The sequence below is a fragment of the Corythoichthys intestinalis genome, chromosome 22 (genome assembly GCF_030265065.1).
Source record: "Corythoichthys intestinalis isolate RoL2023-P3 chromosome 22, ASM3026506v1, whole genome shotgun sequence".
In the NCBI taxonomy this organism is placed as follows: Eukaryota; Metazoa; Chordata; class Actinopteri; order Syngnathiformes; family Syngnathidae; genus Corythoichthys; species Corythoichthys intestinalis.
Window position 1 is genome coordinate 30,087,634 of NC_080416.1, and position 27,853 is coordinate 30,115,486.

General features: G+C 39.6%; 1 protein-coding gene across 2 annotated transcripts in view; it reads left to right on the forward strand.

The window, feature by feature from the left end:
* sdc3 (syndecan 3) overlaps nt 1-26,208 on the forward strand; it is a 109,769-nt gene extending 83,561 nt beyond the window's left edge. For both annotated transcript variants that reach the window (XM_057827273.1, XM_057827274.1), the window contains exons 3-5: nt 1,814-2,595; nt 12,473-12,674; nt 21,840-26,208. In XM_057827273.1, coding sequence (XP_057683256.1) covers nt 1,814-2,595; nt 12,473-12,674; nt 21,840-22,006 — 1,151 coding nt within the window. In that variant the 3' untranslated portion in view covers nt 22,007-26,208. The remainder of the gene's footprint in view (nt 1-1,813; nt 2,596-12,472; nt 12,675-21,839) is intronic.
* Nucleotides 26,209-27,853: the final 1,645 nt, after the last annotated feature.

Consider the following 27,853-nt stretch of genomic DNA (forward strand, 5'->3'; position numbering starts at 1 on the left):
TCTTATCTTTCCATTCCAACAATAATTTACATAAACACAAACTTTCTTTAAATAAAGGACTACTTTCGTCTGATCAAGGATGGGCACGTAAAAAGCTCTCCTCATACACATATTGTCATGTTAGCTGCATAACAACTGCAGCCGCCCGCCTATGAGTCTGTCGCTGTTTACGACTTCGCCGTGTAGTAAAGCATTATTTTACCATATTTGTGTTAACCATTTGGCAGCTACACGCTCCTCCGACGTCGGCCGGTTTGTCCGGCGGTCATTGTCCAGCTGCTTCCCCGCAAACGAGCCCTCTGCCCTCAGCAGGGGAACGACGAGCTCTAACTTGTTCGCCGCCGGGCGGGTTGCCAGTCGGCACAGACATTCGACAACCCAGTCATCATGTGAAAAGTTCCGGGCTAGTTATGTGAGATTTTTCGCTTCGAAGACAATGAAACATTACTCGGTTCGGGTTAGCATGTCTGTTAGCTGTCACGACTCTTGGTTTGTTTACATTCTCCGAAGCCGGGGAAAGGGAAATGACATAAGCCCGACTTAGGTGGCATAAAATATCGTTCGGGAGGTGCGACAGTAAAGGTGAAGTCGACAGTTTAGACCATTATGGAGTAATTTTGCCATGTCATGCTGAATAAATGCATTTTTATTATTTCATATTCCATTTAGCACAAGACTGTTATTTGTTATGACCGTGCCATTTATTTAGCTGTTGGGGAAAAATACTCGGATAAAAAGAACATCCTGTCAAAATATTGTAGTAGAGAGACTGAAACAATGACATTTTGTGGCTCTCTTCATAACGTTTTCCTCGTTCTGAATAATTCCCCAATCGTAACCCACCTTTTGAGTCCATCAGATCTCTTGGGTGGTAGATCGGGGCACAGTTGACTTGTCTTTGTTGATTTACAGTTGTCTTCTCTGCTATAATAATAACCAACACGGCCCCGTGTTCAATACAAAACCCTCCTACCACAACAAAACAAGTAGGAACTAATATTCACATAGGAACTAAAGTTAGACAACATAAAATATACAATATAAATGAATACTACATCACATTTGTAAAATACAAACACATAATAAAATAAATAATAGCCCATTTAAATAAAATAAATTGAAATGAGCTAAAACACCTGTAGTTAATGAATAAGAATAATACACAGATCCTGCTTACACAATTAAATTTGTTAATTTCTGTGTGGCGCTTTAACTTGAGAAAATCCACCAATAAAGCTTTTGAAAACCGTTCATAAGAAGAAAAAAAAATTGAGGCATTTCATTTGTAAAATACATGTTAAAATCTTTTGGGATTGCTTTTCTCTTTAGCACAGGACTTCTTTTTTCTTCTTTCTTTCAGAAAGAAAGCTGACCAATACGCAGGGTCTGAAAGGCAAATTGTGTTGGATTATTATCTTTCAATACCCGCTACTTTTTGAGCAGAATTCTAGCTTTGTATAGGCTACTGTTCCTATTGTTGAAAGCACAAAAGTGTGTAATAAACAACTAGCACATGTATATTTTGCATTTTGTTTTCTTACTGTACCGAAAATGAACCGAACCGTGACCTCAAAACCGAGCTACGTACCGAACCGAGATTTTTGTGTACCGTTACACCCCTAATAAATAAGAAATATATACTACTAAAAGTGTAAAACTCCAGCCTGCCACATCATTTTGTGTGGCCTACGAAGGAAAATCATGTGTTGTGAAATAAAAAGAAAGACTATAATGTCCTTTTTTTGTTATGATGTGATTAACGTGGCTTGATATGTTCTGCCTTTTCAATAAAGCTTTATTTGAATCTTTTCAGTTCCTGACATCAGCGTGAGGTCGACATCAGTGTCCATTTCCTTCACCACAGAACAACCCGTCCCCCAATCCACCACTCAGGCCACCAGCCCCGCCCCATCCGCCGCGCCCGCGGTGGAACCCAGCGCCGACCCGGACCCCGCCGTCGCCATCACCATCGCAGCTACCACGGCAACTGTCGTCGCTACCACGAAGGCCACCGCCGCCACCACCACCACCACCGCCGCCACCACCACCCTTCTGTCTACGGAAACAGATGGCGAGAGCAGTGCATTCTGGGAGCTGGAGCTAGAAAAGGAGAAGCAACTAGAAAGGGAGCGAGAACGGGAACGAGAGCGGGAGCGGGTCCGGGAGATGGAGCGGCAACGGGAGCGTGAAAGAGAACGGGAGCGTGAAAGAGAACGGGAACGAGAACGGCAACGAGAGCGGGAGAGGGAACGCGAGCTGGAGCGCATACGGGCCGCCGCCGCCAGAACCACCGCCTCCCCCAAATCTTCACCGCCAGTCGCCGTAGTGACAACAGCATCTCCCGCTGAAGAAGAAGAGGACGTGTACCTGTCGCCGGAGCCGACGTCGCTCTACCCCTCGTTAGACGCGGAGTCCACTACGGAGGAGGCGTCGACAACAAATGTTCCCACCACCACCACCGCCCCGCCCACTACCACCCTGGCCACCACTCTCAAGTCCAGGTTCCCCTTCAGGCCCAGGGTTCCCGTGGCGACCACCACGCTGAAGGCACCCACAGAGAGAAGCACACGCCCGCCACTGCCAAATGCCACACAGGTAAGGAAATGTACAACTTACACAAACATGCAAGAAGTAAATCAGCCCATTTCTTTCTTTTCATTACATTGGTTAGAGCAGGGGTGTCCAAACTTTTTGCAACGGGGGCCACATTCGGTGTGGTAAAAATGTGGGGGGCCAACCTTGGCTGACGTCCTTTACATAGAACAATATATTTAAGGACATTTTAGCAAGCCGTTCTGTGTGTCACATTTGCTTTATTATTATTTTTTGGTGCTGAAACGATTAATCGATTAATTCAAGTATTCGATTAAAGAAAAAATATTCAAATTAAATTTTGCTGCTTTGAGTATTCATTTAATTAAAGTGATACACTGCTCTCTTGTCTGCCTCATTTCACATGGCTGAATCTTGCTGCTCCATGTTAAGTCCAACATAGGCCAAGTTTTTGTTTGAGCTAATGTTTTTTTCTTTTTTGCATTCGTAATTTTGTTTATTGGTATATTTAGCAGGGTTTTTTTGTGGGAATATGAGTCTGAACCATTTGTCAAGACCATTGTAAAAAAAAAAAAAAAAAAAAAAGCGTTAGTGTTTTATAGCATTTAAGCTAGCAGACTTTTGCTATGTAAGTTAACCATTGTTCTTTTGTCGATCTTTATTATCTATTTTTTATACCGTTTGAAGCTCAGCTCAGGTATTTAAAATTTTCATGTTCCTTATCCGATTACTCGATTATTCGAACTAACTAGTTCATCGATTAATCGACTACTAAAATAATCGATAGCTGCAGCCCTAATTGTTTTAATTAATAATTTCAACAATCTCGCAACTAGCCTTTGTTGCGTTCTCCTTCGACTCTAGGGTTCTTGTGAAATACTGCTGTTATATGTAATGTAATAATGTAATAATGCTGCTGTAAAATTAAAATAGCTTCAAGTTGCTTCAATTTCTCGCTACGTATCTTCCCTGTAATCTTTTCATACATGTCAGCGTGTCTTGTTTGGTAATATCGCCTCACATTGAACTCTTTAAAAACAGCGCACTGTCTCTTTGCAAATGAGGCAGACACAGTTGTTGCGTATTTAGTGATGAAATAGTCCAATTTCTACCCATCCCTGAAGCGTCGGCCGTCGCAGTCAACAGTTTTTGTTGATTGTCGTCATTTTAGAAAATTGGGAGTAAAGGGTCACACGGGGTAATGTTGCTTGGAGTGCTGTTACCTCTTAGTGGATAAATGAGGAGCAGCATTTAGTGTGTAAGCGACTTCATATGCTGGTAGCAGGACTGCTGACCAAGTTTGTGTGCGGGCCAGACGTTAATATTATTATGACAGAGGTTGAGGGCCGGATGAAATTTGACAATGGGCCGCATTTGGCCCCCGGGCCGGACTTTGGACATGTCTGGGTTAGCGGAAAGGATTTATTCTCGCTCAGTGGTTCTTAACCCTTTAAGGTCGGGGCACAATTTGTCCGATTTTGCATGCCTTTTAAGTGTATATGACATGACAAAAAAAAAATCTTAAAATAGCATTATTAATGGAATTAACTCATTCACTCCCAGCCATTTTCACCGGAGCAAGGCACTTCGCTCCCGGCCGTTTTACTGGATTTTGACTGATTTTGCAAGGCCCACAGAAAATTCTGTTCTATTGCTATAGAAACATGGAACCCACCAAAAGAAAGGTTAGACTCTCTTCTTTCAGCAGGAAAAAAAGTAAATTAATATCTTTTTCCATTCTTTAGAAATCAGCATTACAAAATAGCTTAGTTTGAGCAATTGTCATACTTCTGATGAAAAACAAAAATTGAGCTTTTTGTGAAAGCATACATTTCAAACATTGACTTTAACACAGCTATTTTTTGCTTTAGTTACATCCCAAACATCTGAATAATGTTTTCCTTTTACAAAATAACACAAACAACAAGACAAATAGAGCTTTTGATCGCAAAGTAACAATTTATTTACACATAACTGACTGAGCGATGACGATGTTGTCGCCGTGACAGCCGGGTAAACTTCTCCGTCATCGCCGCCTGTCTCATAAAGATGGATTTTTTTGAGTCTCTGCGGGGTCTGCTCGGCGAGGAGCACGGACTCAACGGCATCTTCCGCTGCACTGGTGGTGCCGGTCGTTCTGTTCTGTCGTCCAGCGCCTGGCATCCCGGGCGTCCTCTCGGTCGTTGTGCTCAGTAGTCCGCCGCCTGGCAATCTTCCGCTGGCCCGGCCCGGCCGTTTGTTGCCGTTAAATCGGGTTGCGGGTCTTACCAAATACGCTACTGCCCTCCAGTGGCCAGTTTTATTGCTTAAAAATGGATTTTCAGCTTTGTGCTTTGGAGCGCAGTTGAATCAGAACCCAGAGATGTCTCTTATGAAAAAAAAAATTAAAAGACGTATATACGTCTTTGGGACACTGAAACAATTAAAAATAGAACATATTTATACGTTTTTGGGAGCAAATGAGTTAAAACCCAGGATCTCAGTATTTGACCGAATACAAAACACTTATCTTACGTCCTCATCCATCTAACAGTCCCTCAATTGTCGGACTTCTTTTACCCATTCTTCGCAGTGAACAACATTTTTTTAGAAACCCAAAAAGGCTCTCATTACTCTCCCTGGTGTAACAACAAAAGCATGCAGCACATTAGGATGGTGTGACACGAAAAATAAACGAATTAATCCGCAAAATCATCTGAATCCGGGGAAACCGGTCCTCAAGGGCTGTAGTGGGTCCTGGTACCCCTTTAAAGTTGCCCCTTGCCCAACAGATGCAAATCTATAGGAAAGATGATGTCAGTTGTTGGTGCTACGTTTGTGCTGTACAAAGTGTTGTTTGTGCTGCTATTGTTTTTAAGATATTTGCAATTGTTTTATAGGTCAATCTGAGGTCAAACAGCCCCCCATTTTGATTAAAAATGATGTCAGTCATTTATGCTTCGTTTGAGCTGTAAAAATGTTCGTTTGTGCTGCTATCATTTTTGAGATACTGAGACGTTAATTTCGAGTGATGACGTCACGCAGCCTGTTTGTGCTGTAAAACGTTTCCTTTGTGCTGCTACTGTTTTATCGATATTCAGATATTAATTTCGAGTGACGACGTCAATCGCTGCCCTCTGTCGCGGCTGACGGAGCGTAGCAACTCTCTCAATAACAGAGGAGTGTCCCTAACAATTAGCACAAACGCAGCACAAACAAATAGCACCCCTTCTGGTCCGTTTTGCAGTAAATGGGGGGCTGCGAGGATCTTTGGAATACAGTACCTCAACACGCGATGGCTTCGACACACGATCTTTTTGACATCCAACGTAAACTTTGATTTGCCATTTGGGGTAATTCACATGGCGACTCTGCGACACAAAGACGCAATGACTGAGTTGCGGACTCGGCTCGCGTGTATATGGTGTCGGCGAAGACGAAAAATTCTGAATCCTGCCTCCAAAGTGGAAGAATCCGATTGCGGGGGGTTGAGGGGGGCTTTCTTGGCATGCATTTCAAAGGCTCCTGCGGCACGAGACCGCGCTGTTAACGTCAGCACTCGTATACGTCACATTGGGCGTGCACAGTGGTGCTACTAAACATCGAAAACAGTAAATATGGCGGAATGTCGGCTTTAATTTACTGTTTTAATAATATTTTTAAATATGTTGAACGTTTCAATTTTTGTGCCTTTTTGAACAAAAGAAAAAAAGGACATTGCTTCGAGTGGGCGGGCATATATTTTTTCCGGGCTGAGGAAGCTTGGTGGGGTCAAAGTGCATCATTCTCTGTCGCCAGTAAATCTGCACTGCCCCCTAGGGCCTGGCATGAATACTACATCGTTTTCATGTGGAATTGCGACATTGTTCAAATGGAGACGCAAATGCAAATTTGAAATTGTTCGTATTCTTGGAGAGTCACCATGTAAACGGCCCCTTTATCGCTACATCCGACGACATGCTCGAAATACGATGACATATGACAGAGCGTATTTCCTGTTTTACTGCTCTTTTAAGGAGTGCATCTGGCTCCCGGACAACCTGTAATCTTAAATGTGGAACTGGCCAGCTCACTTGACATAAACGAGCCGTGATTAGCTGATTCACACATTGATCTTGGCCATTTCAAACATAAGTCGCAATGATATGCTTTAATTCAGTCCCCATTGGTCCTTCTGTCACGGATTGCACGGAGATGGGCATTACAGAGCTTGTCTCATGCGTTAAGCCTCCTCTCAGCCAGCAGCGTGGCTATAAAGCATAGTATAGAACTATGTAAAAATGTGTAGGGGAAAATTAAACCACGAAAGTGAACTGCGTAGTACTCCAAATCACACAGGCGGACGATCGGTTTCACTTTCATGACTTTTTAGCCTGTCAAATTGTCGCCACATCCAGGAGAGTGAGACTCACAAAACGGCTGCCTTGAGAGGCTCCACCTGTCTAGGCCACTGTGATCCACATGTCCACCTGGTTGTGATTTACACATCCAGGAAATATACGCAACGCAATATAATAATATACGCAATATGTTTCCATTTGTTTTTTTCCATGTGATGAGTGCGCAACTAAGCAACGATTGTCACTCAAGTGTGAGTGGCTTTCATTGTTGTTTTCTCAAGATTTTTATCAATCACAACTCAGCGACTATATAATATATACTAGGGCTGTCAAACGACTAACATTTTTAATCGAGTTAATTACAGCTTAAAAATTAATTAATTGTAATTAATCGCAATTCAAACCATCTATAAAATATGCCATATTTTTCTGTAAATTATTGTTGGAATGGAAAGATAAGACACAAGATGGATATATACATTCAACATACGGTACAAAGGGACTGTATTTGTTTATTATAACAATAAATCAACAAGATGGCATTAACATTATTAACATTCTATTAAAGCGATCCATGGATAGAAAGACTTGTAGTCCTTAAAAGATAAATGTTAGTACAAGTTATAGAAATTTTATATTAAAACCCCTCTTAATGTTTTCGTTTTAATAAAATTTGTAAAAATTTCAATCAAAAAATAAACTAGTAGCCCGCCATTGTTGATGTCAGTAATTACTTACACAATGCTCATGGGTGCTGAAGCCTATAAAATCAGTCGCACCCAAGTGCCAGCAGAGGGCGGCAAAACTCCATAAAACACGTGTGGGCAGTTCACTGTACTGTCATTTAAATCTGTCTGAGCGGGGCATGTGCGTTAATTGCGTCAAATATTTTAACGTGATTAATTTTTTAAAAATAATTACCGCCCGTTAACGCGATAATTTTGACAGCCCTAATATATACACATACACACAGACAAAAACATTCTGTATGGCTCTCGTAGAATCACATTATTAAATATGTTGGTTGTTTTGGCTCTCTCAGTCAAAAAGGTTCCCGACCCCTGCCCTAATCCGTTCCAAGCCCCCGCAAAATTCAGATATAAATCTTTTATAATGCATAAAAATGCATCAAAACATGTAAGAAATACATGTTAAAATTAGATTATTGTACAATAAACATGAAATCTGAGTTGTGCATAATTAAAAAAAAAAAAAAAAAAAAAAAGAGTAAAGAATAAAAGTTAATACACTCTTGTAAAGCTGTCGGGGTGAATGAAGAGGAAGGGCACTTGGATACACACATACACGTACAGTGGAGGTCCCTTTTAGCCAATTAGATGCCAGGAATGCTAGGCAATATCCAATGGCAGAGCAGCTATAAGTATGTTACGTTCAGTAAACTCTGGGAGCTGCTAGAACCAGCCATACTGTATTTTTGCCTTTTGTATCCTGAAATTTCTTTCTTAACAAAAGGCAATATTTTCCCGTTGAGGCGTGTCTAAACCTGAAAGTTCTGTATGTAGAGAAGTTCGTAAGTAGAGGTACCACTGTAATTTTTATTCAAAACGGAAGTACGAAAAGGGCCACGTGATTGGACATCTGTCATTGTCAATGGCACAGAAGCAGTGCTGAACGATTAACCCGAGTAATTCGATTACAAAAAAGATATGAATTAAATTTCGCCGGTTCGATTATTTGTTTAATTAAAGTGGCGTTGTCGTGGTTTGTTTTGAAAGTGTTTGTATTTAGTTTTTATTTGATTTGGGTGGATACACTGCCCTTTAGTGGCAACAGTGAATATGACATAACTCATTTCACATGGCTAAATCCAGCTGCTCCCTGTTAAGACCAACATAAGCTAAGTTTTTGTTTGAGCTAATGTTTCTTTTAATGCCTTCGTAATTTAGTTTATATGTCTGTTTAGCCGTTTTTTGTAGGAATATGTGTTTAAACCATTTGTTAAGAGCATTGAAAATAAAAGTTAGCATTTTATAGCATTTAAGCTAGCAGACTTTTGCTACGCAAGTTAGCCAATTGTTCTTTTGTTGTACTCCGATCCTCATTTCTCTCTCTGTACTCCTCTTTCATAAAATGGATGTTATGAGCAAAACTCGTCTGAGTTGGTCATGAAACTAGATAGTGCTCCAACGATTAATCGAAAAACTTGAGTAATTTTGCTGTTTCGAGGATTCGTTTCATTAGAGTGGCGTTGTAATGGTTTGTTTTGAAAGTGTTTGCATTTAGGTTTAGTGATTTGCGTGGATACTTTACCCTCTAGTGGCAACAGTTGATAGGACATGACTTATCCAACATGGCTGCATCCAGCTGCTCCCTGTTAAGACCAACATAAGGTTGTAAGTTTTACTTCGAGCTAATGTGATTGTTTATGTATTTATAATTTAGTTTGGAAGTATATTTAGAATTTGTTTTGTGGTAATATGTGTTTGAACGATTTGTTAAGAGCAATGTAAAAAAAAGTTAGCATTTTATAGCATTTAAGCTAGCGGTCTTTTGCTATGTTAGTTAAGTTAGCCAATTGTTCTTTTGTTGTACTTAAATCCTCATTTACTTATTTATTTATACCGTTTGAGGCTTAGCCCACGTATTTTCTTTTTTTTTTTGTCCCTTATTACTCGATTATTCGAACTAACTAGTTCATTGATTAATCAACTACTTAAAATAATCGATAGCTACAGCCCAACACAGAAGCCTTATTGGAAGTCTGCGCTTTTTTTCTTCTCATGCTTCAACTCAAACTGCAGACTGCTCAGCTTGCACTCTTTAGCTTGTGAGGGGGAAAAAATTGACCTTTCTAAAATAGTTCGAGACAAATCGTAACAGATGTAACTATAAAAATGTCCAAGACTAAGTGAATAAATAAGCAGAATTTTCCTTGAGCCGGCCGAGCAAGTTGAGATCATACATGCGCTGCTCCCGGAAGACCTCAAATATACACCGGGATACATTTCAGGATATAGTTTCATGTGTACGCGCCTCTGTCATTAGCCAAATCCGGCAGCTGTGCGCGGTGGCGGTGGCCCAAAAATTGCGCACGCACACAGTAGCACCTTTGTCTTCGTCACTGAGGCCCTCCAGAAGAAGCAGTGTTTAAAAAGTGACTTTCATCACCGCAAAACAAGGTCTGATCGTGTTCTTAATCGCTTTGTGCACAATGGATTTCGTGCCAGAGATAACTAGACGCAGAAGCATGTGAGAGGCATCAAAACATGATTGATTTTTTTTTTTTAATGGGATTCTGTGGGGGGGGTGTAATGCAAAATGCCTTTGTTGTCAGAACCGCCTTTGCAAGAATGTTACATTAATAGAACAAAGGAGTTTATTTTGCCATTTCAATCTGGAATGGCTACAAACAATATTAACGCTGCGAGCAGCCATCCACGGGAACCAGCGGACTTTTTCTCGGCAAACACAGACACCGTGTTCCGCACTGGAATTTTTTGGAGCTTCAGAGGAAAATGACAGACATCCTGTTTTGATTTGAAGAAGAAACATATCTGTTCATTTTATATGATCAGGTTAGAGAACAGGGGTGTCAACTAGAGCTGGGAATCTTTGGGCACCCAACGATTCGATTACGATTACGTTTCAGAGGCTCCGATTCGATTCTAAAACGATTATTGATGCACCCCCCTCCTTTTTTTTTTTTTTTTTTTTTTTAAATGTTTTGTACATTAGTTCCAAAATTGTTCAAAAATCCTCTCAGCCTAAACCAAACTACTATTTCAGTATCAAGTTAACATATAACAGTAAACAAATATACAAAAATAACAGTAAATAAAAAAAACTCCAGTCCCCATTCTGTATCGGCAGCTTTGAACTACATTCAATTAATTTAATGTTGTGAATCAACTGTCACAGTTGCTAAAATTGCTCCCATTATTCCATAATTTCATTTCTGTCTACTTTTGTCAAAGTTTTAACACTATTTCATCATTTAAAGATAGATTCAAGACAAGATTCTGCCGATTTAGGAGTATTTTAGATAAAAAGTTAATTAAGTTCGCTACAACAGAGCCTTCTAGAGAGGTCTACTGCTTTAAGATGGTGGCCGTTTACTTATGCCGGAAAGTCTGTCATTTCGCATCTCTGTTCAATAATACATGTTCTAACACCGACGTCGTCTGTCTTTTTGCATCTAGTTCTACATATATATTATATCTACTGTAGCCGTATGTTTATAGCAACTAGCAACTGGCGTTGTTTCTATCGGCTGTCGGCCGCAGTCAGGTATGATTGTTTTTTTTTATCTAGCGGCATGAGTTGAACATGATATTTACTCTCGGTCCGTTCCTCATTGCGTCCCAAAGACCTCGCTGACTGTGTTTTACTTCCGCTTTACCTGGTATAATTCAATAAACGGAATTTGGATATTTGTGAATCGTTCTCAAATCTTCCACGGCCGAATCGCGGATAATCTAAGAATCGGAAATTTCGCACGCCTCTAGCGTCAACCTCTATTTGTGATCTAAAAATGGTCCAAATCCTCTTTTTTTCAAACTTTTAAAGGAAACTATTATCTTGTTTTTATTTCTTTTAAATATATATAGTCACATTTTTCAAACAAAAAAACAAACAAGGGTACAGTTATACAATGATTGGTAAAACAGTTATCTTTATTTATTATTATTTTTAATGGAGTTGTCCGATCAGTGTTGTTAAAAATGGTGTTAGAGTATAACGGCGTTTACAACAGCATTATTTTTTTTTTTCCAGTTGTGAGTAATCTAATGAACTACTTTTCCCATTTTGCAACGCCTTTACCGTTACTGAGGATGTGAAGGGGCGCGTTACTATAATTTGGTTGAATGAAGCGCAAGTTGTCTGATTTTGTCACACAGTCATACGCCTTCCTGACTAGCTGCCTTGGAGGGAGCAGAGCGGGAGCTTGTGAAGAGTTAAAGAAAACGTTTGGCCTCCAGTTTTGCCAACAAAGGGTACATAACAAAGTATTGAGATGAACTTTTGGTATTGACCAAATACTTATTTTCCACCATGATTTGGAAATAAATTCTTTAAAAATCAAACAATGTGATTTTCTTGTTTTTTCATGGTTGAGGTTTACCCAAGTTGACAATTACAGACCTCTCTAATATTTTCAAGTGTGAGAACTTGCACAATTAGTGGTTGACAAAATACTTATTTGCCCCACTGTATGTTATATCAGGACAGCCTAAAAAGTCTTTAAAACCCACACTTGAATTTGAACAGGAAGTCTGCTATTTTGGTTTGAAGTAACCGTTTTTTTTCCCCAACTTGGGATATAGGGTCTATTTAGGAGATCCACACAAATAAGCCCCAATCAGCAGGTACTAGACAGACGGGCGACGCTAAATTGCAAAGATTTGTGGACACCAATCAATGTGGGCCAAGTTAGATGATCATTTTGAAGATTCACATGAAATGAAGTAAGCATGGCTTGCCGGTTATCACTAAGCTTCACTTTTCCAACTGTACTGTATATAGAACCAACTGTATCTGTCTTTGAATATAGCAACAACACAAAGGTCCACATTGTTCCTGACGGAAAGCGGTGTTCCACGCAATCGGGCCCTTAAGTAAACTTTCCTTCCCTTCCACAGGCGCGCACAGAGGAGGGCAACAACGAGCTGGCCGCTGTCGGGCCCAGCGGGGACTTCGAGATCCGTGAGGACCAGAGAAACGACCTGGGCCGGGGACTGGTGCCAGAGGATCCGGATCTGGTCGGCAACACGGTGGACGCCGGCAGCTCGGCCGCGCAGCTTCCGCAGAAGAACATCCTAGAGAGGAAAGAAGTCTTGATAGGTTGGTGTTGTCTTTGTAGGAGCTTGTAAGCACCTTCCCTGTGTGTCCCACTTAAACGCTTTATCTAGAAACAATTTGCCTGTTTGCTTTGACTTCACCAGTGTTAAAAGGACAGTCTCAATCCAATTTAAATATCCAAATTATCCATTTTGTTAGACCTCTGATAATGGAGAAAATAACAGTTAAAAACAAAAAATGACATCATTGGCTATGTTTAATTAAAGCGGCGTAATAGTTTGTTTTGAAAGTGTTAGCATTTAGTTTTATTAATTTAGGTGGATACACTGCCCTTTAGTCTGCCTCATTTCACATGGCTGAATGCAGCTGCTCCCTGTTAAGACCAACATAAGCTAGGTTTTTGTTTGAGCTTTTTTTTTTTTTAATGCATTCATAATTTACTTTAAAGGTATATGTAGCCGTTTTTTGTGGGAATATGTGTTTGAACTATTTGTTAAGAGCATTGTAAAAAACAAAACAAAACGGCATTTTACAGCATTTAAGCTAGCGGACTTTTGTTATATAAGTTAACCAATTGTTCTTTTGTTGAAAATACAGTATATCCTCATTTTCTGAGGCTCAGGTCAGGGATTTTAATGTTATATGTTCCTTATCCTATTACTCGATTATTCGAACTAACTAGTTCATCGATTAACCGACCACTAAAATAATTGATAGCTGCAGCCCTACTCTATTTCTTGTTTTTTTACATGATGCCCAACTCTCATTTTATGGTCATTGTGTAATAGTTTAATTGTAACATGGTTTTTTTTTTTTTATGTTTTGATGCATTTTTATGCTTTATAAAAGATTTTTGTCTGAATTTTTGGGGGTTCAGAACAGACTAGGGCAGGGGTCCCCAAACTTTTTCCTGTGAGGGCCACATAACTTTTCTCTTCTCTGATGAGGGGCCGGGGTCAGTTTGTAACAGAAAAAGTGTGACAATTGCTTAATTAATTAAATTAATTAATTATAGATTAATATGATTAAATAAAAATGTATTGTTTTTAAGAAAGCCACAATCAAATAATGCTTTCTGGATTCTTCACGGAACAAAAGTAAATAAAATAAAAATAATAATATAATTAGGGCTGTCAAAATTATCGCATTAACGGGCGGTAATTAATTTTTTAAATTAATCACGTAAAAATCTTTGACGCATTTAACGCATATGCCCCGCTCAAACAGATTAAAATGACAGCAGTGTAATGGCCACTTGTTATTTGTGTTTTTTGGTGTTTTGTCGCCCTCTGCTGGCGCTTGGGTGCGACTGATTTTATGGGTTTCAGCACCAATTATTGACATCAACAATGGCGAGCTACTAGTTTATTTTGTGATTGAAAATTTTACAAATTTTATTAAAACAGAAACATTAAGAGGGGTTTTAATATAAAATGTCTATAAACTACAAGTCTTTCTATCCATGGATCGCTTTAACAGAATGTTAATAATGTTAATGCCATCTTGCTGATTTATTGTTATAATAAACAAATACAGTACTTATGTACCATATGTTGAATGTATATATCCGTCTAGTGTCTTATCTTTTCATTCTAACAATACTTTACAGAAAAATATGGCATATTTTATAGATGGTTTGAATTGCGATTAATTACGATTAATTAATTTTTAAGCTGTAATTAACTCGATTAAAGATTTTAATCGTTTGACAGCTCTAAATATAATATAATACAATATAACATAATATAATAATAAATAATAATAACACTATTAATTAAATAGATAATAACCAAATAACCCTCTCTGGGTTCTTCACAGAAAAAAGCCAGGAAATAAATAACACTATTGAAAAAAAATTTTTTTTAAATCAAAATGCTCTCTGGTATTGTTCAGGGGGCCGGACCAAATGTGGAGGAGGCCGTATCCGGCTCACGGGCCGTAGTTTTGGGACCCCTGGACTAGGGCATTAACATGGATAACACGTCTATACTTATGTAATTTTCCGTTTACAAAACTACTTCCAAAACCAATTCATTTGGTAAGTAGAGGTACCACTGTATACCCTAAAACAGGGGTCTCCAAACCGGTCCTCAAGGGCCGCTGTGGGTCCTGGTTTTTGTTCCAACCGATTGAGTACCGACAATTTAACCAATGAAGTTTTTGCTAAAACAAGCAGCACCTGACTGTAATCAACTGATTACACTTCTAAGACACCAGATTGGTGCATAGGTGGTCTTTTTTTTTGTTGGAATGAAATCCTGCGCCCACTGAGGCCCTATATGGAATAGTTTGGATACCACTGCCCTAAAACATACAAGAAGACTGCCATTTTGGTTCAAAGCGACCATCTTGGACTTCATTTGTTAAGTTGTTGTGTTCCTTCAAAGATTTTGTCGGTTTGCTACCTTATTGGTAGCAGATATGCTAGCTAGTTCACTTTGTGTACTAGATGCGTGATGCTAAAATCTCAATTCGCGCTGTCACTTGTGGGCTAAGCATGGCAGCCAATTTGAATGAGTCAGCCTCTCAAACCAAGCTGGACCGCCTGGTATAGACGTGGCTTTTTAGCTCCCTGATTGCACTTCCCAACTTCTTTCCTCGTATCCCAAAGAGTTTTGTTTTTCTGCTAGCTAGCAAAGGAGTTCCCAACTGGTCTGACCTCTCTGTCTCTTCCAGCCATTCTGATTGGTGGACTTCTGGCTGTGGTTTTTGCTGATTTCCTGGTCACTGGTAAAGAGCAGGAGGCAACAGACTTTAGACTAGACTTTGTGCGTGTTAGAGAAGAAAACATAGGAGCGGGCTCCTCCTGTCACGTGTCAGACTGTGCTTGTTGTGACATGAGGAAGAGCATTTTTGACAAATCTTCTATTGTCTGTCAATTATTTTAAGAGAAAAAAAGTGCATGGTTAAAAGCCCAGCTGGTGCCATTTTGAAAGAAACACCACCCACGTGCTTAGCAGAGGCAAAGATTCAGAACAAAGAGTCTTTTCTCTGTTTTTTGGGAACCAATTAGTTTAACTTCATTTGCCTAGCCTTTAGTTAAGTGCATGTCGGTTTATCACATGCGGTCCCGAGTGTCCAGAAGAGTGAAAGATGTTATAGACATGTCACGTTTTTGTCTATTTTCACTTGCTTTAATGCGTGATGGTCACATGTTCTTAGACTATGTGACTTTTTTTTTGCATTCTGCGGGCGACGATCGCTGCTAGCCCATTCCAGTCTATATGGATTGGACGTCTATCACCTTCAATGGCACTGAGCTTTCTCGGGATTTAATAATGGACATAATAGATTTAGCAGAACACGTTGACGCAGGAAATTCGGACCTTGAGCATGTGGCTTACAAAACACAGCGGTTTATCGCGAGAGAAAGCTCATGCAGAACCTCAGCAATCGCTGCCATCTTGGGAAGGAAGAAGCAATAGTTTGACTCCAGAGCCGCATAGCTTGACTCAATCAACTCAAACCCCACGTAGTTCACGCCCCGCCCACCGAGTTTGATGAGCCAATGACGGATAAAATTATTTCATGCGTTACAAGGAGAACAGGAGTGCAAGAATGAAATAAATAAATGTTGAAATAAATAAAAATATATTGGAATAAATAAATGTTTAAATAAATAAATAAATACCATGGAAATAAATGTAGAAATAATTACATAAAAATTCAAACAAATAAATGAAAATTGAAATAAATGAATGAAAAATTAAATAAAGAGTGAAATAAATAAATAAAAAGTTAAATATATCAATAAAAATGGAAAGAAATATAAACTGCAACAAATAAATAAATAAATAAATAATAAAATAAATAAAAACTGAAGTAAAGTAATACATTTTGAAATAAATGTTGTAACAAAAAAATAGAAATTAATGTAGAAATGACTAAATAAAACATTAAAATAAATCAAAAGTGAAACAAATGAATAGATATTTAAATAAATGTAAAGAAAGTGAAATAAATAAAGTTAAATGTATTAATAACAAATGAAATGCATATAAATTGAAATAAATAAATAAATAATGAAATAAATGAATCAAAATTGAAATGAATGAATAAAAATTTAAATAAAAAGAAAGTGAATTAAATAAAAGTTAAATATATCAGTAAAAATTGAAATAATTAAATAAAATGGAAATACATTTAGCAATAATTATATAAAGAAAAATTCAAAATAAATAAAAATGAAATAATTGAATAAATATATAGGAATAAATAAGTAAAATGGAAATAAATGTACAAATAATTAAATTCAAATTAAAATTAAAGAAAATTGAAATCAATATAATGTTAAATATATCAATAAAAATTGAAATAAAAACATAAAATGGAAATGTAGAAATAATTAAATAAAAAATTAAAATAAATAAATAAAAACTGAAATAAATGAAAAAATGTAAATAAATAAAAAGTGAAATGGAATGGAATGGAATTTTATTGTTATCATCATCGGTATCACTGACAATCATTGACAATTACAAAATGTGATATGATTTGCCCGAAGGAACCGAAGAAGAAGACAAAGGCGGACAGGATGAAGCATATGCTTATCAGTTTCCCGTCCCCCATACAACTAAAGACGCACATTCAGGCATGGAACATACATCAAAACTCTACAATAACACAGTCAACAATCTGGGTTTAGTGAGCGCTTCAGGAGCTTAGAGAGTGCGTCTGTACACAGTGAAGGCTGAGCAGATAAAGTAAATAAAAAAATAAAAGTAAACACCGTATATCAATAAAAATTGAGATATACACATTGAAATTAATAAATAAATTTGAAAACAATCAATACATTCATATTGAAATAAATAAAAACATTAAAATAGAAGCATTTTAAAGCAACACTTAGTAACTTTTCAGTTTTAGTCAAGTCTACCGACACCGGTGGGAAAAAAGCGACACCGGTGGGAAAAAGCGGTAATGTATTGCCTTAAGGAAGACTGCGTTTCCCGTGAGGACCAGCGCACACCCGCACAGTGTTATAAAATCATGATCTCCCGGTCGCCTGCAGATGGCGTAAATGATATTTCTGTTCCCATCAACTGTGTGAAGGATGAATAGTAATAAGGTGATGAATCCAGTTGTGGCTAAACAATAGCGTGTGACGGTTAGCAAACGTGTGGCTTAGTGTGGCTAACCCCCCACCCCACCCGAAATTGTTAACAATGACGAGGGGCCAGCGTTTACTCTTGACTATACTGGTAGCCTCCCTTATTTTTTCTCTCTCCTCGGACAAAACTTTTTGTCTCTTTTGTTGCCATGCCATCTTTGCAGAATTCACGCGATAGAGTTCACATCGACTTCCACCTTTATAATGAATGGGGAAAGTGACGTATGCCGTAACAGTGAGCACATTTTGAGTTTTTTTGTGTGGCAGGGTTGGTGAAAGCGATACAGACCCCACTCAAGATATAAAAGAGGTGTCATTCAACTAGTTATCAGTCGTAATATCATCCCAAATGTTATGAAAATATTTTATAAAGGTTGAAAAGTTACCTAGTGTTGCTTTAATGACACATTTAAACATTTATTTAATTGTGTATCACTGACAGGGCTCGGGGCTGATCCGTAGAGGGACTATTTTGAAAAAAATTCAAATATTTTCAAAACCAAAGCCGCTAGCGAGCTAAAACCAAAACAAGCACCTCCCTTTTACATGTGAATATTTGACGCAATTAACGCACAAATGCCCTGCTCAAACAGATTAAAATGACAGCACAGTTAAAGCTGTACTTGTTGTGTTTTTCGGAGTTTTGCCGCCCTCTGCTGGCGCTTGGGTCCGACTGATTTTATAGGCTTCAGCACCCATGAGCATTGTGTAAGTAATTATTGACATCAACAACGGTGGGCTACTTGTTTATTTTTTGATTGAAAATTTTACAAATTTTATTAAAACGAAAACATGAAGAGGGGTTTTAATATAAAATTTCTATAAATTGTACTAAAATTTATCTTTTAAGAACTACAAGTCTTTCTATCCATGGATCGCTTTAACAGAATGTTAATAATGGTAATGCCATCTTGTTGATTTATTTTTATAATAAAGAAATACAGTACTTATGTACCGTATGTTGAATGTATATATCCATCTTGTGTCTTATCTTTCCATTCCAACAATAATTTACAGAAAAATATGGCATATTTTATCGATGGTTTGAATTGCGATTAATTGCGATTAATTACGATTAATTAATTTTTAAGCTGTAATTAACTCGATTAAAAATTTTAATCGTTTGACAGCCCTAAAAAAACTTAAAATGGCTATGAAATACGCAAATTTTACGCTAGATGCACAAAAATCACCAAATGCAGAGATAATCACCTATATTTTCAGGATCAATAGCAATATTATATATATATGTTTTTGCCCAAAATAGCAACTAAAATCTTTTTTTTTTTTCCATCTAGTGCAAGTTTTCAACAGCTAAATAAATCACTCAATTTTCACATCAAAAATTTAAAACTTGAGGTGAGCATGCAGAATCATCTTAATTTTACTCAACAACAGCAAAATTATAGCATTTTCTTTATACAATTACAACTTATTTAGGTTGAATTCTGCTATTGTGTAGAGATACAAAATCCAACATGGCGGCCGTCATAAAAAAAAAGACCTTTTTGGTTGAAAATTGCAGATTTTCTATAGATATGAACGTAAAACAGTCTAAATTCCTGGTTAAAAGTAAAAAAACGGGAAGTTATCGCTTATTTTATGTAAATATTTCAAGTAAAAGTTACGCTATTGTGTAATCCAACATGGCGGCCGTCACAAAACAGAGCTTTTTAGGTTGAAAATTCTTGTAAATAAATACTTAAATCGCGGAATTTCTATAGATATGAATGAAAATATGGGCAGTTGTCGTTCATTTTACGTAAATATTTCAAGTAGACATTACGTTTTTCAACGTGGCGGCCGTGACGAAACAAAGAGCTTTTAAAGTTAAAAAAATTCTTGTACATAAACGCTTAAATTGTGGAATTTCTGTAAATATGAACGTAAAGCAATCTAGATTCTTGGTTAAAAGCAAAAAACTGGCAGATATTGTTCATTTTACGTAAATATTTCAAGCCAAAGCTACACTAATTTTATCCATTGATTTTTTTTTTTTTTCACGTTTTACACTTCTGCCTGCTTGTATGCAGTAAAACCTACGTCCTATTTCCACCTAAATCCTGCATTAGAATGCAGGGTTTGAGTTTAGCCAACTCAACGTTCTGCCTGCGTCAGCCCCCTATGGTGGAGTCTACAGTGGGGAGGACAAGTATTTGATACACTGCCGATTTTGCTGGTTTTCCCACTTGCAAAGCATGTAGAGGTCTGAAATTTGTATCATATGTTCTCTTCAACTGTGAGGGACGGAATCTAATACAAAAAAACAGAAAATCACGTTGTATGATTTTTTAAGTAATACATTTGCATTTAATTGCAAGAAATAAGTATTTGATACATCACAAATATCGAACTTAATATTTGGTACAGAAAACTTTATTTGCTATTATAGTTACCAAACGTTTCCTGTAGCCCTTACTCCTTGACAAGGTTTGCACACACTGCAGCAGGGATTTTGGCCCACTCCTTCATGCAGATCTTCTCCAGAGCCTTCAGGTTTCGGGGCTGCTGTCGGGCAACACGGACTTTCAGCTCCCTCCATAGATTTTCTATCGGGTTCAGATCTGGTGACTGGCTAGGCCACTCCAGGACCTTAAGATGCTTCTTACGGAGCCACTCTTTAGTTGCCATGGCTTTGTGCTTTGGGTCGTTGTCATGCTGGAAGACAAAGCCACGACCCATCTTCAGGGCTCTCACTGAAGGAAGGAGGTTGTCAGCCAAGATTTGGCAATACATAGCCCCATCCATCCTCCCCTCAATACGGTGAAGTCGTCCTGTACCCTTGGCAGAGAAGCAGCCGCAAAAAATGATGTTTCCTCCGTGTTTCACGTTTGGGATGGTGTTCTTGGGGTTGTAGTCATCCTTCTTTTTCCTCCAAACATGACGAGCCGAGTTTAGACCAAAAAGTTCAATTTTGGTCTCATCCGACCACATGACCTTCTCCCGTTTCTCCTCTGGATCATCCAGATGGTCAGTGGCAAACTTCAGACGTGTCTGGACATGCACTGGCTTCAGCAGCGGGACCTTGTGTGCGCTGTAGGATTTTAATCCATGACGGCGTAATGTGTTTCCGATGGTTTTCTCCGAGACTGTGTTTCCAGCTCTCTTCAGGTCATTGACCAGGTCCTGCCGTGTAGTTCTGGACTGATCCCTCACCTTCCTCATGATCAGTGATGCCCCACGAGGTGAGATCTTGCATGGAGCCCCAGAACGAGGCAGATTGACCGTCAACTTGAACTTCTTCCATTTTCTAATAATCGCTCCAACAGTTTTTACCTTCTCACCAAGCTGCTTGCTTATTTTCCTGTAGCCCATCTCAGCCTTGTGCAGGTCTATTATTTTATCCCTGATGTCCATACACAGCTCTTTGGTCTTGGCCATTGTGGAGAGGTTGGAGTTTGTTTGTTTGAGCATGTGAACAGGTGTCTTTTATACAGGTAACAAGTTCAAACAGGTGCAGTTACCTCCGGTAATGAGTGGAGAACAGGAGGGGTTCTTAAAAAAGAACTAAGAGCCGAAATATTTACTAGTTGGTAATGTATCAAATACTTATTTCATGCAGTTAAATACAAATTTATTATTTAAACATTTTTGTATTAGATTCCATCCCTCACAGTTGAAGAGAACTAATGATACAAATTACAGACCTCTACATGGCTTGCAAGTGGGAAAACCAGCAAAATCGGCAGTGTATCAAATACTTGTTCTCCCCACTGTATGTGTGTATTTATTTATTAATCTATTGCACTCCTGGTCCTTCGTATGATGCTTCCTGTAGGAGCCTACCTTCAAGCTGCTGCAGGGTCCTTCTGGGGTCCTACCATCAGTCAGCAGCAGCCACAGTTGCCCACATAGATGCCTGATTAAAATCTTTTTTTTTTATCGACTTATTTTGTTAATTGACCGATGTTGGAAAAAAGTCCATATAACGGTCGGCCTTTGCTACGTTGTCACACCCCTCGTGAACACACCCATAATCATTTAATGCAGCCAATAGAAATCATCAGTCAATCACATGCTCTCCCTTATGTGTGTCGCTTGTCACAAGATTATCTCAGTCTTAAATGTTCTTTCCTCTCGTCTGGTCTCATCAGCTGTCATCGTCGGCGGCGTGGTGGGCGCCCTGTTCGCCGCCTTCCTGGTCATGCTCCTCGTCTACCGCATGAAGAAGAAAGACGAAGGCAGCTACACACTGGAGGAGCCCAAGCAGGCCACCGTCACCTACCAGAAGCCGGACAAGCAGGAAGAGTTTTACGCGTAACGCCCGAACGCACCGTCACGACCGCCGCCATGACGCCAAACCTCCTCTTCCTCTGCATCGCTTTCCATCCATCCCCCTCTCTCTCTTCCTCTCGTCTGCCAACCACGAGAGCGCCTTTTTTTGCGGACTTCTTGGAACTTTCTTTTCAATGAAAGCGTGGGGGAAAAGGGGACAAAAAAAAACAAACAAAAAGAAAATATTCTTTAAAAAAAAAATAACACATACACTTTTTTTTTTCCAATGTTATTAATATTCTCTTGTTCTGTATGTGATATGATTATTTTGTAAGAAAAACATCAAAACTAAACACGTTTGTGTGTTGGCGTTCAAAAAAAAAAACTAAACAAAAGGTACCCTTAAGTTTTTAAGCGAAAAAGTAAGAGAGGCGTCGGGGTACGGAAGATTCCCGCTATCTGATTGGTCGCACAGAGCAGGAAGTCCAAAGGAAAGGTCTCGTCGGTGCCTTCCGTCCTTCCTCTCGCACGTCCGCTCTCTCTGCGCTCGTCCAATCGGAACACGTTGCTGTACAAAGACAGTTGACTGATAGTAATAATCCATAATATATCCATCAATGTTTTGGCCTGGGTCGTTGAATTATTACAATAATAATAATAATAATAATAATGCTGTATTGATAATAATACTTAAACAAGAGGATGTGTATTTAGCTGTTTAAAACAAAACAAAAAACTTTATATGTAAATATCAGCGTTATCCTCTTCCGGCATCGCTAATCATCTGCATGAGTATTTTTCTTTGTTTTTTAATTTATCTGTCATCACTTTAGATGAGCTGTGCTCTCGTCACACACACGCGCGCACACACACAAAAACTTCATTTTCACTTCCTGTCTTGATATCGTTGTGTCTTTTCTACTTCCTGTCCTAACGTTCAACATACAAAACGCACACGTGAACTGCAATACTGTCGATCGCAACGTCATGGGTTGACATCAGCCTGTTTTTTTTTTTTTATCTATTGTCGCTCGGTTTTGCACCCTTACCACCATGTTTGCATGACTTTCATACCGCCTGTAGAGGAGGAGGGGGGGCAACAGGTTTGGATTTGGGGTGGGGGGGTGCTTCTATCTAAGATTGTAATCATGCCAGTGCGACTGGGCTAGTAGCTTCTTATACTCAGTACTGTAGATACGGAAAAAAAAAAAACATGCATGGGAGTCAAACTATACTTTTGTGTGTGTGTGTGTGTGTCTGTGTGTGTGTGTGTGTGGTGGTCGAATGGGTGTTAACCTAAGTTCTCACTCTTCCACAGATTGGTGGGACGCCTCATTCACTGGTGTGTGCGTGAATATCTCGCCTGAAAATGTCACTTTTAACTCATTGGCTGCCATTAATGAAGATAGACTCATTCAAAACTCTAAGAAGGTTACTGTCAAATTAACAAATTACTGTAAATAGAATGACATTTTGACTGGCGTTTTATTGTGGTCTGATGGTAGAGGTGATGTCACCAGTTTTTGTTTGTCCCCTACTCCAAATGGGGTTTAAACTAGTGGCGGTCGAGCGCACTGACCACTGAGCTAATACCTGAAGCTAGCTTTCACTGCAATCTCGTGCTTTTCAGTTCTTAGGAGTAAGGTTCTTCTAACCTTTTACACACACATCACGTAGCTCAGCAGTCGGCACCCTCGACTGCCCCCACTCCAATTGGGGTTTGAATTTGTGGCAGTCGAGGGCACTGACTACTGAGGTAATAGCCAAAGCTAGCCTTAGCTGCCATCTTGTTCTTTTCAGTTCTTGAGTAAGGTACTTCTAAGCTTTTACACACACATCACTTGCTCCAAATGGTCGTTCAGCACCTCAGCAGTCAGCAACCTCGACTGCCCCCACTCCAAATGGGGTTTGAACTCGTGGCGGTCGAGCGCACTGACTACTGCGCTAATAGCCGAAGCTAGCTTTAGCTGCCATCTTCTTCTACTCGGTTCTTGAGTAAGGTTCTTCTATGCTTTTACACACATATCAGGTAGCTCAGCAGTCAGCACCCTCGACTGCCCCCACTCCAAATGGGGTTTGAACTTGTGGCAGTTGAGCGCACTGACTACTGAGCTAATAGCTAAAGCTAGCCTTAGCTGCCAGCTTGTTCTTTTCAGTTCGTGAGAAAGGTTCTTCCTCCAAATGGTCTTCAGTAGTTTAGCAGTCAGCACCCTCGACACCCCCCACTCCAAATGGGGTTTGAACTCGTGGCAGTCGAGTGCACTCACTACTGAGCTAATAGCCAAAGCAAGCTTCTTCTTTTCATTTCTTAGGAATAAGGTTCTTCAGTAGCTCAGCAGTCTGCACCCTCGACAGCCCCCACTCCAAATGGGGTTTGAACGCGTGGCAGTCAAGCGCACTGATTACTGAGCTAATAGCCGAAGCTAGCCTTAGCTGCCATCTTGTTCTTTTCTGTTCTTGAGTAAGGTTCTTCCTCCAAATAGTCTTCAGTAGCTCAGCAGTCAGCACCCTCGACAGCCCCCTCTCCAAATGGAGTTTGAACTCATTGCAGTCGAGCGCACTCACTACTGAGCTAATAGCCAAAGCAAGCTTCTTCTTTTCATTTCTGAGGAATAAAGTTCTTTTAACCTTCTACACACACATCACTTGCTCCAAATGGTCTTCAGTAGCTCAGCAGTTAGCACCCTCGACAGCTCCCACTCCAAATGGGGTTTGAACTCGTGGCAGTTCAGCGCACCAACTATTGAGGTAATAGTCGAAGCTAGCTTTAGCCATCTCATTCTTTTCAGTTCTTAGATGAAAGGTTCTTCTAACCTTCTACTTACACATCACTTGCTCAAAATGGTCGTTCAGCAGTCAGCACCCTGGACTGCCCTCACTCCAAATGGGGTTTGAACTCGTGGCGGTCGAACGCACGGACTACTGAGCTAATAGCCAAAGCTACCTTCAGCTGCCATCTGACTCTTTTCAGTTTTTAGGAGTAAGGTTCTTCTAACCTTCTACTTACACATCACTTGCTCCAAATGGTTGTTCAGCAGCTCAGCAGTCAGCACCCACGAGTACCCCCACTCTAAATGGGGTTTGAACTTGTGGCAGTCTAGCGCACTGGTTACTGAGCTAATAGCTGAAGTTTTAGAAGTAAGGTCCTTCTAATCTTTTACACACACATCGCGTACCTCAGCAGTCAGCACCCTCGACTGCCCCACTAGAAGTAGGGTTTGAACTCAATGCAGTCAATCGCGCTGATTACTAAGCTAATAGCCTAAGCTAGCCTTAGCTGCCATCTTGGTCTTCTCTGTTCCTGAGTAAGATTCTTCTTCCAAATGATCTTTAGTAGCTCAATAGTCAGCACCCTCGACAGCCCCCACTTCAAATGGGGTTTGAACTCGTGGCAGTCGAGCGCACTGACTACTGAGCTAATAGCCAATGCTAACTTCCGCTCTCAACACATTCTTTTAAGTTTTTAGGGGTAAGGTTCTTCTAACCTTTTACACATCCATCACTTGCTACAAATGGTCTTCAGTACCTCAGCAGTCCATACCTCGCCTGGCGCAGTGACGTCACCACCATCAAGACTGGTACATATGGATCGCAATGTTAAAAAAAATGACGATGCTAATTTTTTTTTTAAATGATTTCATGTTTTAAAAAAAATCAACAAAAACATAACTTAAGCATTATGCACATTTTATGGAATTTTTTTAACAGTAAATTTTTGGCAAACCGTAAACCCACCGTAAAACACCGTAAAAACAACTTTAAATTACAGTAAAATACTGTCTGCTGTATGGGATAGAGTATAATACATGTAAAAAACAGTATAGTGCCTCACTTGTTTTTAAGCTAACACTCATAGTAGAGAAAAAAAATCATAAAATGATATATAATCTTATTTATATATATTAGTCCATATATCTCCAGTCTCAATGATGGGGATAAAAACACACATTGAGCGTCCTGACTGCTGAGCTACTGGTTGAAGGAAGTTCTGTGCATGTAGGAAGTTTAGGAAAACTGTACTAGCATACTTGAGAACTTAAAAGAACATACTAGAAACTACTAGCATACTAGAATGGGATGTTAGCTCAGTAGTCAGCACGTTCGACTGCCACGGCGACAATACGGATTCAAACCCAGGTTATTTTTTTCCACATTATTTTTTTTGTTAATTTGACGCTAACCCTGGAAGGGCGTGGCTATTTTCTGTCTATTGTACTGAAAATTTTGACATTTTTTGTTGTTTTTTTTCCACAGTGTAAGCTATGTAAACATAAAATTTGAAGATGCAGAACGTGATTATGTTTCAGTGCCATTAATGGTGATAGACGTCCGATCCTTTTCGACTGGGAGGGCTGGCAGCGATCATTCGCTGCCAGCCTCTCCCAGTCGAAATGGATTGGACGCCCATCGCCATCAATGGCAGCCAATGAGTTAACACTATGTAAGCGAAATGTCAAAGGTGCGTGTATGTATGAACACTTAACCCGAACCCACCGTGTGTGTGTGCGTGTGTCTCACCTGGGTATTACACAGTTGAATATAGTGTGCACAGACTGCGTGTGAGTGTGTGTGTTTGCTTGCTCACAACTGAATGTCTCTGACACGCACGCACCCGCACACACACACGCATATGCCGCTTCCGCACAGGCAGGAATGATCTTAACACGTGTTGTCTTTTCTAAAGTGACTGTCTCCAAGTGTGTGCGTGTGTTTGTAGCCAAATAAGACAAGTGCGACTGTGCGCGCGCGTGAAGCCGACGGAGGCGTGCGGCACGACTTCTACGTTTGCTGTTCTCATTCCTGTTTTTTATACATTTGCATTTTTTTAAGGCTGAGTTCTTTGAGTCATTGCGTGAGGGTGCGAGGAGGCCCAGCCTCCGCGTCACTGTCGCCCTGTCACTAATCTGCCTCTCTGTTCCAAATAAAAGACCTGATTGGCTAAAAAAAACAACTCTCTTGTCTTTATTTAGGGTTCAGTGGGGTTGGTTGTCACAAGAACACATCAAATTTTCATGATATTGTACTAAAAACAAGACGTTGTTGTACTCAGGAACTCATTGACAGGTAAGGTGATATGAAAAAGGATCAACCTTTTGGAATTTCTCACATTTCTGCATAAAATCACCATCAAACGTGATCTTTGTCAAAATCACACAGATGAAAATACAGTGTCTGCTTTAACTAAAACCACCCAAACATTTATAGTAGAGATGTCCCGATCGGCCGATCGATCGGGTCTGATCAGGTCATTTTCAAAGTATCGGAATCGGCAAAAAAATATCGTCCATGCCGTTTTTTAACACATATATATATATACAGTGCCTTGCAAAAAGTATTCGGCCCCCTTGAACCTTGCAACCTTTCGCCACATTTCAGGCTTCAAACATAAAGATATAAAATTTTAATTTTTCGTCAAGAATCAACAACAAGTGGGACACAATCGTGAAGTGGAACAAAATTTATTGGATAATTTAAACTTTTTTAACAAATAAAAAACTGAAAAGTGGGGCGTGCAATATTATTCGGCCCCCTTGCGTTAATACTTTGTAGCGCCACCTTTTGCTCCAATTACAGGTGCAAGTCGCTTGGGGTATGTTTCTATCAGTTTTGCACATCGAGAGACTGACATTCTTGCCCATTCTTCCTTGCAAAACAGCTCGAGCTCAGTGAGGTTGGATGGAGAGTGTTTGTGAACAGCAGTCTTCAGCTCTTTCCACAGATTCTCGATTGGATTCAGGTCTGGACTTTGACTTGGCCATTCTAACACCTGGATACGTTTATTTTTGAACCATTCCATTGTAGATTTGGCTTTATGTTTTGGATCATTGTCCTGTTGGAAGATAAATCTCCGCCCCAGTCTCAGGTCTTGTGCAGATACCAACAGGTTTTCTTC